This window comes from Vicugna pacos, chromosome 14 (genome assembly GCF_048564905.1).
Source record: "Vicugna pacos chromosome 14, VicPac4, whole genome shotgun sequence".
NCBI classification, from domain to species: domain Eukaryota; kingdom Metazoa; phylum Chordata; class Mammalia; order Artiodactyla; family Camelidae; genus Vicugna; species Vicugna pacos.
Window position 1 is genome coordinate 15,151,324 of NC_133000.1, and position 14,830 is coordinate 15,166,153.

The 14,830-nt window shown below is 44.4% G+C and overlaps 1 protein-coding gene across 9 annotated transcripts in view; it reads left to right on the forward strand.

Moving 5' to 3' along the window:
- Positions 1-14,830, forward strand: part of RCBTB1 (RCC1 and BTB domain containing protein 1) — a 51,839-nt gene that overhangs the window by 16,309 nt on the left and 20,700 nt on the right. For all 9 annotated transcript variants that reach the window (XM_072976247.1, XM_072976246.1, XM_072976250.1 and 6 more), the window contains 5 exons: positions 5,429-5,595; positions 8,776-8,934; positions 10,098-10,205; positions 10,593-10,735; positions 11,693-11,883. In XM_072976247.1, coding sequence (XP_072832348.1) covers positions 5,429-5,595; positions 8,776-8,934; positions 10,098-10,205; positions 10,593-10,735; positions 11,693-11,883 — 768 coding nt within the window. The remainder of the gene's footprint in view (positions 1-5,428; positions 5,596-8,775; positions 8,935-10,097; positions 10,206-10,592; positions 10,736-11,692; positions 11,884-14,830) is intronic.

Below are 14,830 nucleotides of genomic sequence, written 5' to 3' on the forward strand. Positions count from 1 at the left end.
CTCTTCAGAAGGAATGACTTTTAACTCCTTCAGATGTTTCTTGTATTTAATCTCGTATTTTTATGCCTGTGTTGCTATTTCTGAATTTTCAGTTTTAGATACTATCATTTGACTTTTGTAATGGAGATAGAATTCAGCTCCCTTTCTCTTACCTTCCCTCCCCTTACCCCATCACTGTTAGTGATATCACCACCATTTTGGTTAAATCAGTGTTCACATTACTAGGACTCTGTAAGGATTATTTATAGCTGAGCCGTCTCCTTTCTTGTACCGCTGTTTATTTTCTGAGCATTTCTAGGCATCCATCATTAACGTGCGCCCACGCTCTTCCATCGCACAGTATTGCTTCTCAGCGTCCCTGAGCACACTGGGTCATCTCTGGAGGCCTCTGTCCCCCTGCTCCAGCCTGGGCTGGTCACTCTAGGCTCCCGCACAGCTGTCGGCTAGAACTTCATTTCACCTGCATCCTGGAAGTCCTTTCACCTTTGTCCTTTCTGGATCCCCTATTTTTTGTGTCCCGTGTCTTTCTCCTTGGATTATACCCTCACTTGGGCAAAATACATTCTTTAGTAGCTTCCCAAGGAAGGGGATGTGAGAGAAATCTTTGAGACCCTGTCTTAAAAATGCCTTTATTTTACCCATGCAATTGACCAATGGTTTGGCTGAACAAAAAAACAAAAAAAACCCCAGTATTTAATGTTCCAATCCTTTAATAGTATTTTGAGCATTTGCATCTACTACCTGGTATGCAAAACTCGGTCCAGAGTAAGGGTCTCTTCCTGTTAGGATCCATTTATAGTCCCCAGGGCTCCTGGCATTGGTCCAATGTCTTCCCCAGTCAGCTCTGTGCAGGGCCTTCTCCTGGGGAATTTTCCCAGTAGCCATCTGCAGTCCCTGTCTCTCTTGTTGACAGAACCATTTTTGTTGGCGTTCTGTGCCTCTCAGGGCACAAGAGGTATATATCTAGGTTTGCCTCATCTCTGGATTACTGCAGCGCCCCCATGTCTACTTGTTTCATGGACCCAGGGGCCACCTCAAGGGAGAGCACCAAATGGTCCACTTGGTGGCTCCAGTCACCTTCCGAACCTGGAAGGGGGATCTTGTCATGGCATCGACACGTCCACCAGTTGTCCCTTTAACAGTCCGGTTTCCATTGCCCATCTACCCAACCACATGGCTGGGCCACTGGCTGCAGCCTGTGCATCAGTGAAGACCCAAACCTGGGGACTTTTACCATTGCTCAATTCTCCCATCGCTGCTAGGGAGACAGCCTGCAGTTCACTGAGCTGATTTATTCTTGCCTCCTTCAGTCAGTCTTGCCATCCGCTGTTCTTAATGTGGCTACTTTCCAAAGAGGATATTATCCATTTGTCTTGGAACTGCCATCTGTAAAGCAGGCAGCACTGGTTGCTCAGTTAGAGCTGCTCACAGGGCACGTCCACGTGGCAGTCGGTTCCGGCATTTCCTCGGGCGGCTCTAAAGTCGGTCGTGGAGGAGAGGCTGCCTGCTTACACTAGGGCGGGCGCCTGCATTCCCCGGCAGGCTGCTCCCGTGTGAACCGTTTCCGTTTTATTATGGAACTCTGCTGGGCACTGCCTTCCTTAGTGGAGTGCTGCCCCGACATCACCCAGGATACTATGGGTATGTCAGCTCATGATTATTTTATGTCCTTCTCAATGCCCAGTAGCAGGCTGCTAATTGTCTCTCAGGTGGTGTGCACTGGGAGGCAGCATCTGGGAATTTTCTGGTGTGAAATCCCAGTCATCACTGCTGGGAGGTGCTCATGGGTTTGCCATAAGCTCTTGCTGCAAAGTGCAGGTAGAAGACACCCCCAAAATCGTATCTTTGTGGGTCATAAAGCCACAAAGGCATTGGCAGAGCCTCTCCCTTCTGCTAATTTGGACTCGGTCTGCTCTTGTTCAGGTCCCCACACAGTATAGCTTTCTTTTGGGTAATGATGTAGATGGGAGCTAGCATTGTTCCCAGATGTGGACTTTGCATCCTCCAGACACCAGATAAACCAGCCAAATGCTGGGCTGCTGCTGCTTTGGACCGAGGGGTGGGTTGCAGCAGCAGTTTAGTTTTAGTCTCCTGTGGAATATTCTGTGCGGCTTCAGCAGATTATTCCTAAGAATTTTTCTGTTTGGGCAGGCCCTGGGACCTTAACGGGATTTATCAGCCAGCCCTGGTTGGTTGTGTGTGTTGTCACTGCATTCAGATTAGTCCTATCTTAATTATCACAACATTGTAAACTGACTCTACTTCAATTTAAAAAACCCAAAAAAACAAATTAGTTGTGTCTTGCTCTTCAGTTTCTGATATCATCATAATGTCATCAAGACCTGCATCAAGTCCGAATCCCTTCGGACCACATTATGATAGTCAGCCAGTGAGTTCAGATAACCCCGTGGTGGCAGAGTAAGAGTGAACTGGGATCCTTCCCACGTGAAGGCAGACTGCTGCTGACTCTTCTCTGAGATGGAGACGGAGAAGAAAGCAGATGCCAGGTCAGCCCCTGAGTTCCGCCCCCGTCAGCCTGCAGAGTCGTCTGTGTGCTTGACGTCGTGCGGGGAACTGCTCAGGCCGTGGGTGGCACAACTTTATCTAAGCCTCCGTAGTCTACGGTTAGTCCACACGAGCCGTCCGCCTTTCTCCCAGGCCACACGCGGCTGTCATATAGCGAATTCGTGGGTACCAGCACTCCAGCTTCTAGCACACCATTAGCTAAAGCAGTGAGCTCGTCTCACCCCCCAGGTGTCCCGTACTGCTCTGTGGTGACCACCTGTGTGGGCGCGGGCAAGTCTCCTGGTTCCAGTCTAGCGAGCCCAGTTAAAACCGGCCTGAGGGCAGATTTACGTGCCTTCTGTTTTATAATATTAGTTTGGGGAAGCAATGTCCAGTCAGACGTAATATCCAGCTCAGTAATACATTCAGGTAAAAGAGATGTGACCGCCTCACACAAAATCTGTTCCAAAATCCCAGTTTTCATCCAGACTTTCGCTTGAATCCCATCAGCTGTTGCCTGTCCACTGCGTCCTCCTGTTCTGACCTTAGCTGTTAAGACTTCACCAACAGGTTGTGGAATCACAGTGCATTGGGCTCCTGTATCAAGGAGTCCCAGCAAAGTTTCTTCTCTCTCCTGCTGGCTGTCCTACCCACACTGTGCTTTTGCCCTTGGGTGCCGGGCTGGGGGTGGGGCCAGAAGACCCTGGCTTTCAGGTTAATCTTTATCTTGATTAATCTTGCTGCCAGGGGATTCCTGGTTGGGGATTCTCATCTTAATCCTTGTCTTCTGGCTTTTTAAGCACCTCTAAGCTGGGATAAAGTGGACTTGTTTGGAGTCCTTTAATGTTAGAGACCAACATGGGGTCCCATTGGTTGACCAGTTTCTGGCAGTGCTGTAGCCACACCTTGATTTCGACTTCATCACCCATCCCTCATCAATGTCTGCTTTGCTCATCCCATTTTTCAACAGTCATCTGAAGGCTTTCGCTCTGCTGGTATGAGTTCCTTCACTCTCCCCTCTGTTTCTCCCCATTTTCATAATTAACGTTCTTGGTATCAGTAAGACCCATACAGGGAAGCTGAGACAGCAGATCTGATGATGCTTCTCATACTGTTCGATTTTGTAGCAGTCACAACAGGGGCACTCTCAGTCACAGCACTTACCAGTTGGCATATTCAGTGGATGAACATCCCAGTCATCGTAAAGCTAATCCCACGTCTCCTGCATACAGAGCCTCCCAGCTGCTTCGTTGAGGGCGTTCCATCTGACATTTATAGGGGACTTGGGAAATACCTTTTCTCAGGATAAGCACACTCTACAGTGGCCTTTATCCAGTCCACCAGCTGGGCTGTTTCCTGGGGAATAACCTCCTGTGTAGTCTGGATCACGTACAGCCATCTGTACTTGTTCAAAAGAGCTGTGGGTCCTGCATCCACCCACATGTGCTGTTCCACCCTGCAGCCTTCAAAACCAAAGACACCAACCTTCCTCTATATTAACTACCTTCCTGGTGACCAGAGGTCTTAGAGGTACTTTCTGTTGCCCCTGCATAATTTTTCCCTTTCTAGGCAGCTTTGAGGCTAACGACTGAAGCTCAGGTTGACCCAAATCTGAGCTTGGTTCAGCATCAAGGCCTGACCCAGCACTTTTTTATTTTCATTTTGGCTTACAGATAAAATAACCAAGAAATTGTATATTTAGCATGCCTCTTAGTACTTTGTTTTTCCTTATGTATCCAGTGAACCAGCCCCTTGGGAGTCGGGTCTGCTCCAATTTCTAAATTCCATTGGTAGCTTTTACCTTTAGAAACTGATCACAGTACAGCTGCAGTTTCTTACCATGGTGACTGGTCACCATCCAGGGATCAATGTTTCCTCATTTCCTGCCCTTTTATCCTTTCTCTTCAAAAGCCACATGTGTCCATGAGCAGGGCTGTTTTTGCAAATCCCATTTCTGGCTCTAAATAAGTAGAGTTCCTGGACGCAGTTGTATTGTGTGTGTGTGTGCATGTGCACATGCTTCCCGACACCAGCAAGCAGTCTTTGGATGCCAGTCTTTGGGTGTCCAAGAATTTAACCCAATTCTGACATAGTCTATCTGGAGATAGAATCAGGTTCCACAGGTAAAGGACTCAGTCCCACAAGACCACCTACCTCAGATGCTGGTGGCCAGCCCAGGTTGTTACCTGTGCTTCTGCTCAACCTGCTGCAAAAAACAACAACAACAACAAAAAACACCCTCTCTTCAGGTTTGATTAGTTTACTAGAATGACTCACAGAACTCAGGAACATCTGTTTACCCACTAGATTACTGATTATTATAGAAGGTGACTAAAGGATATGAATCAACAGCCCGAATAAAGGAGCTTCTATCCTGTTGGAGCTTGGGGCCTGGCACAGTGGGTTGTGTAAAGTGTTTGGCCTCCCCAGCATGGAAGCTGTCTGAAAAGGGGCCAAAAATCTGTCCTTTGGAATTTTTATGGAGGCTTCCTTACATAGTCAGGATTAAGTCGTTGGCCAATGGCAGTTGATTCAACCTCCATGCCTCCTCCCTTTTCCGGAAACTGGGGAGTGGGAAGAAAAGTTCCAATCCTCTAATCATGTGGTTGATTCTCCTGGTAACAGCCCTACTGTCTTTAGGTGCTTCCAAAAGTCACCTCATTCACATAACAAAAGATACTTTTTAGCTTTCTCAGCACCTAGGTTTTGGGAGCTGTGAGCCAAGAGCTATGGATGAAGACCTGATATATGCAAGAAATGTATTTTCATCAGCTGAATGACCAAATAGAGATTTCTTACAAATCACAATATTGCAAAAAGAAATGAAGGTTGGAGAATGAGTTGTGTAACGTCTGGAGAAGGAAGTACAGGGGTTACCGTTTCTTCCTTGAGCTGATTCTTTGTGTGTGGCTGTCCTGTATAGATGGAGTTGTTTATGCCTGGGGCCACAATGGATATAGCCAGCTTGGGAATGGGACGACCAACCAAGGCATTGCTCCCATCCAAGTCTGCACCAACCTCTTGATCAAGCAAGTGATTGAAGTAGCTTGTGGCTCTCATCATTCAATGGCTCTGGCAGCTGATGGAGAGGTAAGTGTCCTGCCTTTAGTCTTTATTTTTAAACTGTGGTAAAATACACATAATATAAAATTTACCTTCTTAACCATTTTTAAGTGTACAATTTAGTGACATTAAGTACATTTACATTGTTGTGTAACCATCACCACCATCCATCCACAGTGCTTTTCATCTTGCAAAAGCAAAACTCTGCACCCATTAAACATGAACTCTCCACTTTGTCTCCCCACCAGCCCCTGGCAACCACCATTCTACTTTCTGTCTCTAGCTACCACTCCAGGTACCTTGTGTGAAAGGAATCATAGTTTTTATCCATTGTGACCGCCTTATTTCACTTGGCATAATGTTCTCAAGGTTCATCCGTATGGTAGCATGTGTCAGAATTTCATTTCTTAATGAGGCTGAATAATATTTCATTGTTTATCTATTTATTAATTGATGGATTTGGGGGTGGTTTTCACCTTTTGGCTCTTATGAAAGTGCCTTTATTTATTTATTTAGGGGGCTAATTAGGTCTATTTATTTTAGAGGAGGTACTGGGGACTGAACCCTGGATCTCATGCATGCTGAGCTCACATGCCCTCTCCCACTTGAGCTATTCCCTCCCCAAAAGTGCCTTGCTTTAAAAAATAATAAAATAATGACCACATTTGTACTCCAGTATGGTGTTGTTAACTGAAATAAATGCACAGCCTTAAAGTTGAGAGTTACGTTTTATTTGGTGGACATTTCTGAGGACTCAAACCCCTTCGAGCCCGGGATGACACTCTCTTAGAGCGCTCTGAGGGACTGCTCTGAAGAGGTAGGGGAAGAGCTAGGATATATAGAGTTGTACAACAAAGACCAGGTAGTTGGAACCTTAAAATATAACTTGTTAACTGCAGAAAACCAGACAGATCAAGTTAAAGAATTTAGCGCTTTTCTATGTGTGGGAGGGAGCAAACCTTTGGGCTCATTGAATTCATTCCTTTGACAAGCATCTAGCTATCCTGTCCTTTCTTGTTCTGAGTCCCCTCAGAGTGCACCATTGTGAGTGGCTGCAGAGGCTGGGCTGCAGGCTTGTCTTCACTGGGGGATGGTGGCAGTGGCTGATGACTTGATGGCTTCAGGATTCTTTGCTTACTGATATGGCTTGCTGTATTTTTCATACACAGTGTGAACAGAGCAACCCTGTGCGCATAGCTAAAAACATTATGGAAACGAGCCCTTTTGCTAACACAGCTTATATTATGTGATCAGCACCACTCTTTTGATGACTTAATTCTTAAGGCAGTTGAGTCTCATGCTCTTTGCTAAGACTACAAATCAGCTGTGTGTGACAACTTTCTGTATTTTTGGTTTTTTAATGACCCCATCCCTTGAAGTCTATCTTGTTTTTCAGTAAATGTAATGATGTCAGTGGGTCCTGTGCAACTTGTTTATCCCCCAAGTTCCATACTTGTCTTAAATACTACTTAAATACGTCCTGTTGATTCTCCCTTCCAGTCTCCTGTATCCTCTTGTTCCTCTCCATCTCCATCACCTTAGGTCAGGCCTTGTCATCTCCTGGACTGTTGCCATGGTCTCTTTTATTCCATGGCTTTTTAATTGGTCTCCCTGTGTGGTTTGTTTCTCTGCCCCTCTGTGATTTCTGAGACACAGATCAGATCACATTGTTCCCTGTTCAAAGTCCTTCAGGGGTGTTACAGTGAGTTTACTAAGTAGGGCAGGTGATGGATGAAGAAGCAAAGCAGCTCAGGGAGATCAGGGTTGCATGGGGGGATGTGCTGAAGCCAAGCCTGTGCTCGGGATCCACTGTTCCTAGGCTGTTTCTTGGTTAGTGGAACCCCAGTTGTTTTTTTTTTTAAATAAAAGGCAGCTGTATTGGAAGGGGACTTGGGATATTTGAAAAGAAATGCAGAAGAATGATTCTTGACATTAGAACTCGCTAGTTTGTACAGCCTGGATTCCTGGTGCTTTAGCCTTAAACATATGCTACTCTGGATAACTGAGGTAAATGTTTGCATTATTACACTGGCTGTTCCTGTGAATCCACTTTCAGGGAATATTGCAGGTTCTTACTTTGGTACCTGTGAAATGAACCTGTAGCACATATTTTTAAGACATCAGCCCTGGGTTTACCATTGTAGCCTTGGGCACTCTCAGACATGTGAACTTAGACAGTACTGACAGAGGAGAGAGAATTGTGGAAGCCAGAGCTCAGGATGTGAGGACCTCTTCTTGCAGGCTGGTGGAGAGGTTGGGAGGGGCCCTTACCGATTCCAGCGTTGGGGGATCTTACCTCCTCTACTGACTCTTCTCTCTGGTCCCTCTTCTTTGATAGGCTCAGTTGCTAATTCACTCGAAGTGACTTTGCATTTTGTCATCTTGGTTATTAGATTTTGACAGCCTAGAGATCTATTTCTGTCTCTCTCTCCCTTAGAAATCTGGCTTTCAGTTATGCAGATCACAGGTCAGAAGTAAGCAGGGTGCAGCTGTGGAGGGGAGCTGCTTGGAGCTGACAAACAGCAAATGAGAACTCAGAGAAAACGTGGCCGAGAGGGGCCTGACAAGCGGGTGTCCTGCCTGTAGGGACAAGCGTCTCCTTAGTGCTTGTGAGCATTTCTGTGTTACGACTTGAAACTGTGATTGATAATTATGATCGTGATGGTCCTGAGTCATCAGGAAAGTTACGTCATGTCTCATATTGGTGATTAGTGAGACAGGGAAAAGCATAGTATGGTTTTGAAGGTTTCCAGGGGGGAAAAAAAAGACTATTTGTGTCCAAAGAGTTGGGCAGATTATCTATATCTCTTATACTTATGTGGCATATACCTTGTTTCCTACTGATGCCAGATTAAAGGAACATATATAGATGCCATCATTAGAGAGGCAGTGTAGTTAGTGGTTAGGAGCACCGGTGGGCTGCTTGGGTTCACATTCGGTGTAAATTGTGCTTACTAGTGTGCAACCTCAAGCAAGACACTTAACCTCTCTGTTTCCATTTCCATGTATAAAATGAGGCTGATAATAGTATCTACCCTTGGGTCACCTTACAGGATTACTGTGGGGATTAGATAAATGCATGTAAAGCACTTAGAGCCATTTAGCACATTGTAAATTCTTATTAAATAGGCTTATTTTATTTTATGATCATTATTGTTTGTTAGAGGTAGAATTTTCACCCTTTTCTTTTCCTCTTCCGTTGTGCAGGTATTTGCATGGGGCTATAACAACTGTGGCCAGGTGGGATCAGGATCCACAGCAAATCAACCAACTCCTCGGAAAGTTACCAATTGTTTACATATTAAGAGGGTGGTTGGCATTGCCTGTGGTCAGACCTCGTCCATGGCTGTTCTGGACAATGGGGAGGTGAGCAATCTCTGCATCCCTCTTTTTCCTCCCCCCTCCTCTTTCAGTGAAATTTGCTTTTCCTCGTGGGTGCATGCATTAGGTCATGGAGGGAGGAGTACTTTGTTTTGACAGCTCCATGGGTAGTTAACTGGTTACTGACTGAGGCGTAATCAGGAAATGTTTGCTTCTCGGTATGAATTTTTAAATTCCAAGATTCATCTGCAGGTAAGGATTCTAATGTTTTTTCTAGATCCAAATAGCCTAATAATGCTTAGAGGTATTTGTGATTTAATGTAATAGTTTAAAGAATTCGATACTACTGCTTTCTCCCAATGAGAAAATGACCTGTGCACTCTTTAAAGTCAGCTGATGATGTTTATAAGCAGTCAGTGACCACCAATGGGCGTGAAGTCTTTGTGCCTACCCACACCTAGAATGTTTGTCCACAGGAGGAAGCAACTTGCAAAAGCAGATTTTTTTTGTCCTGATTATTGTTAGCTACTTTAAAAAATCCACCGTTCAGTGATCCTCTATCGTGGTTACATTGAGTTGATGGCTATTTGTATAAAATTATTCTGGTTGCAACTTCTACTTAAATGAATCTGTTACCACCTCTGTCTGCACAAAAATCACTCGGAGATGCTTCATTCTGCGCCCTCTGCCTGGAATGCCTTCACCTCCATTTAGTCCTGCTCAGATTTCTACTCTCTGAAAAGTTTTTCCGAAACTTTCTTCCTATGGCTAAATCCTTTCTCCTCTCTGCCTGTAGTGTCTTGATTATATCTCTATGATGGCTCTTGCCACCCGGCTGCAAAATTGCGTATGTCCACCTCCCCTGTTGAATTGTTTCCAAAGACTTATTCCTCATACCTTTCACAATGTCCTGACATATAGTAGGTGCTCAGTAATTGGTTAATGAGCTTCAACTTCTCTGTATAAAGCAAGAATTAGGGACTTGCCCAAGTCTATCCACTAGTAAGTTTTGGAGTAGGAACTGCCAGGTTCTATCATCCCCACCCCTAAAGCATCTTCTATTTGGAGATCAGCTGTAGGATCACACGCAGCAGAGTATGAGCGTTGGCAGTGAAAAAAGTAACTGATCAGTTTAGATGGAGTGCTTTTTATCTCTTCCCTCTCACAAGCCGTTTTAAAAGCCTCTTCTCCCCCTTTCTCTCTCTAAGGTGTATGGCTGGGGTTACAACGGCAATGGGCAGCTTGGCTTGGGAAACAATGGCAATCAGCTGACCCCTGTGAGAGTGGCAGCTTTGCACAGCGTGTGTGTGAACCAGGTATGTGTGGTGGCCTCTCTGGTCCCCGTCTGTCTTCCCTGCTCTGACTTTCAGGAATATTGGAGATTTATTCTTCAGGAAGTCTTTTCGAACAGTACCCTGTGCCTTCATCTTCCAATTTAATATTATATCCTCCCTAAATTCCCGTGATGAGAAGGAAGGCCATGGTGCTAGCACACTGGTCTTGACAAGTAAAAAGAGCTATTGGAAAAATGCAGTAGTTTCAGGTTTAGGCTTTTCTAACGCTTTTTTAATGTTCCAGAGAATGTCAGTCCACACGTGATGATGAATTGGCATTCTGCAGAAGCTGGCTGTCACCGTTAAGTAGATGTTTTCCCCGCCCTTCCTGTTCTCCTGCTTACAGTGGCCATGTAAATTTCCTTGCAGATTGTCTGCGGCTATGCACACACCCTAGCACTAACCGATGAAGGCTTGCTCTATGCCTGGGGAGCTAACACGTATGGGCAGCTGGGAACTGGCAATAAAAATAACCTGCTAAGCCCTGCACACATCATGGTGGAGAAAGAAAGGTAACGTGGCTGTCCCACGTCTTGGGATTGTGTGTGCACTGGGACTTGGGACTGTGTGTGCTGGAGCTGTGGTGTGTGGCTCTGTAACTCTTCTGTTTGTTAACATTCTCATTTTGAACAAAAGAGGGTGAATACCAGTCTGAATGAACAAGAAGTTGAGGTGGTTCTTATGTGGCTTTCTAGGATAGGATAGGCTTTAATGCATCTTAATATTCCTGCATATTTCTTGCTGCCTGTTTAGTAGGGAAGTAAAATAGGGTCTGTCACCAGGTTGAGACTCAGAGCGTAGTACAGACTTTTCCTTTGAGCCAACTAAAACAACTTACAAATAAATAAAACCTGCCCCCAGAAGGGCATTATCTGTTTAAATATTGATTTGATTTAATGTATGTTAGTGGAATAGATGCTTACTGGGTGTTCGGCCAGATTGTGAGGTCTCACCCACTAAGTCTGAGAATGCTGACTTCCGATTCCGGGGCCTTGCCTGGGAAGCATACCGGGAGATGTGGTAGGTTTGGCTTGACGTCCATTTGGATCGGGATGTTCGGAGTCCATGACCCCTAGACCAGTTCTGAGCCCTGGTTGGGGATGGCAGAAGAGGCGGTATTTAAGGAAATGGTATATTGGAGACAGTATTATTTTGCTGCTCTCTAAGCCCCCAGAACTGTCAGGACATTTTTTCACTGTCCGTGTTCCTCATTTACTTTGGTTTCTAGTCCTTTTTCCCAAGTTTTCCTTATTATTCATCCTAACTCAGAATGAGGTTAGGGTGAGAAGAGGGGCAGCCAAGAAAGGAGAAATACTGTTCTCTTGCTCCAGTATGAGTTGGCAGCTAATGTCCCTCAATCTTGGGCTGTTTTTTGAGGTGTTCTGAGCGTGAACTTTTTACTGACCTTATGTGGTGTGCGTGGGCTTCTGTGAAAAAGAAGTGATGTGCATTTTCTTAAAACTCTTCAGGGTAGTGGAGATTGCAGCCTGCCACTCTGCCCACATGTCTGCCGCCAAGACACAGGGAGGGCACGTGTACATGTGGGGCCAGTGCCGGGGCCAGTCAGTGACCCTTCCCCACCTCACCCACTTCTCCTGCACCGATGATGTGTTCGCCTGCTTCGCCACACCTGCCGTCACGTGGCGCCTCCTGTCTGTGGGTAAGAAAGCTCGGGGCTGCTTCCCCTGGAAGAATGGTTACTATTAACTGATCGGTGTTCCTGCGTATTGGCTGGCTGTGGGCTCTTCTATTCTGGAATATTTTTTTCTCCATTAGCTTTCATAACCTTTCCCAAAATTAGTTCTGAATAGCATATTTATTAAGCTGTTAAGAAATATTATATGGATTTATTTTCTCCTTCGAACTGTTTTCATTTTAATTGAGGTGAGATTCACATACATAAAATTAACCGTTTTAGACTGTACAATTCAGAGACATTTAGTACATTCACATGGTTGTGCAACCACCATTTATATGACGTTCTAGAACATTTTCATCACCCTAAAAGAAAACCCTATACAACAAACTAGTGAGTAAAACCAAAAAGGCAGACTCACAGATACAGAGGACAAACTAGTGGTTGCCAAGGGGGAGGGACAAATCAAGGATGAGGGAGTGGGAGGTGCTAACTGTTGGGTGTAAGATAGTCTCAAAGATGTATTACACAGCTGGGGGAATACAGCCAATATTTTGTAATAACTGTAAATGGAAAGTAACCTTTAGAAATTGTATCAAAAATAAAAAAGTTATTAAAAAAGAAAACCCTGTACCCATTCAGCAGTCACTCCCCATTCTCCCTTTCGCCCAGCCACTGGCAACCACCAGTTTACTTTTTGTTTCTATGGATTTAACCTGTTCTGGATAACTCACATAAGAGGAATCCTATGATATGCAACCTTTAGTGTCTGGCTTCTTTTACTTGGTGCTTTTGAGACCCGTCCAGGTTGTAGTGTGTATCAGCACGTCTTTCCTTCTAATGGCTGAATAGTGTTCCATTGCATGTATGGACCACATTTTGTTTATCCACTTAATCTGTTGATGGACATTTGGATGGTTTCCACCTTTTGACTATTATGAATAGTGCTGTTATGAACATTCATGTACAACTATTGGAGGAACCTGTTCTTAAGTGCTTTTGTTACACAAAATGTATTACATAAGTTAATATAACATGAACCACAAATGAACTTTAAAAAAGGTGAAGAACTTGTGATTTTGTTAACTTTGTGGAGTTGTTAGTTCCACTTTTCTTTCCTTCTTTATCTTTTAACCAGTCTTCAAAGACTTTCATTTCTGAAGGGATCAAAACAGAGGTGTTAGAAAGGATAGTGGAATTGAGGGTGATTTTTGGTTACATAATCTGTCCCTTTTCTGAATACTGTCTTCTACAAGAGTCCATTGTTGATTGAAAGTGTTAAGATGTCATCAAGCTGAGTAGCTGTTAACAAGATGACTTTAGTCTCTTTTTCTTTTATTTCTTGTTTATTTCTGCCACCTTGCCCAGGTATTTCTTCTAAATTGTTCTTTTTTGTTTGTAACACAGAGGGAATAAGTGGGTCATGATACTCTGTACTTGAAAATTAGTGTAGCTCCTGGCAACACAGGGTCTGGGTTGCTCAGCAACTGGTATTGAAGGATAGTCTGTGACTGTGTCATGCTCAGGTGTGTCAGGCAGCTGGAGCTGCCCCATCATCCGGTGGCCAGTTTTTCTGATCATGGGGACAAGAGTACATTTAGGAAACATTAAGCTGCTGCTCAACTTAAAAGTGAAACGAACGGAACATTTCTGGGTTCTCTAATACAGTATATTTTTTGCAGTGAATATCATGACTAGAAAAAATTTAGTTCATAGAATGGAACCGTTTGACCATACGTATACACCTGGCCCACATCTTCAGATTCCCATATACTGCTTAACCTGGACCTGTTTATAAAAGGCTCCCCTCAGGTTCTTGCATCTTAAACTCCTAATTCCGAAAAGACATCCTTTTCAGAACAAGCGTCCTAACGTTTTCTTCTTTTTTTTTTTTTGGCATTAATTAATTAATTAATTAATCAATTAATTAATTAATTAATTATTGAAGCCTAGTTGATTTATAATGTGTCTAACATTTTCTTACTGTTAAGTCTGGAAAAACTATGGTCATTGACTGTTATCTCCTAGGTGATTTCTTTCCCTTCCACTCGCTGTAAGTTTCCTCTCAGTTAATGATCTCAGCTGAGTGTTGGGAGGAAAGTCAGGGGGTGAATTCACACCTCTGAAGAATATTTCTTCTCTGAAAGGAGGTACTATATCTCTTGACAGAAAGGTCCAACCCTTAGGACTAGATGCAGGAGTGGAGGTCCTAAGGAGCTGGTATGGGGATGAGGGTGGGGAGCATTGCAGACTCTTGGACTCTTGTCCATCTTAGTTATCTCCTTTCATTCACCAGAGATCCAGGTTACAGGGTCAGGGAAGCCTGGTTTTTGAGAGCCTGCCCACCTCTCTCTACGGCCTAGAGAGCTGACATTCTGGGGGTAGGAGGAAGCTGTAGGTTAAGGTAACAGGGCTTAGGCAGATGATACTTCTTTGGGACGTTCTGTGAATCAAGCTCATGGAAAGCTCGTTTCAGCCCAGGTTTTAGCAGCAGTCCCCCCTCTAAGAGTTGCCCTGGTGACAGCAGCTGCTGAGAGTCACCTTCTCATCCTGGCGGCATCGGATCTGTCTCCTGCGTCTGTGGTACCTGAGTACCTTCATTCAGTGCCAGGGAGGGTCTCGGGAATTTTTTAATTTCCCCCTTAGCCGCGTTCTCCTTGTTCTCCTTTGTTTACGCATATGAAGCACAAGAAAGCGCTTGTACAAATGCCTTTACTGTTCTTCATGATTACACAGTTCTACTTACATATAAGTAGACTTACGTGTACTTACACCTTCCTGTCAGGCAGCATGATCACATTTTTGTAAAACTGTCCCTTTTGAGTATACACGCCTACTAAGTAGATTTGCTCTGCTTTTAGATTCTGTGTAAGGAGCATCATTTGTACTGCATTAATTTTTAGGGTTAAGAGGGATGTTGAGAATCCAGATACTGAGGAAAAGGGGTTTCTCTGCAAAAGAACATGACTCT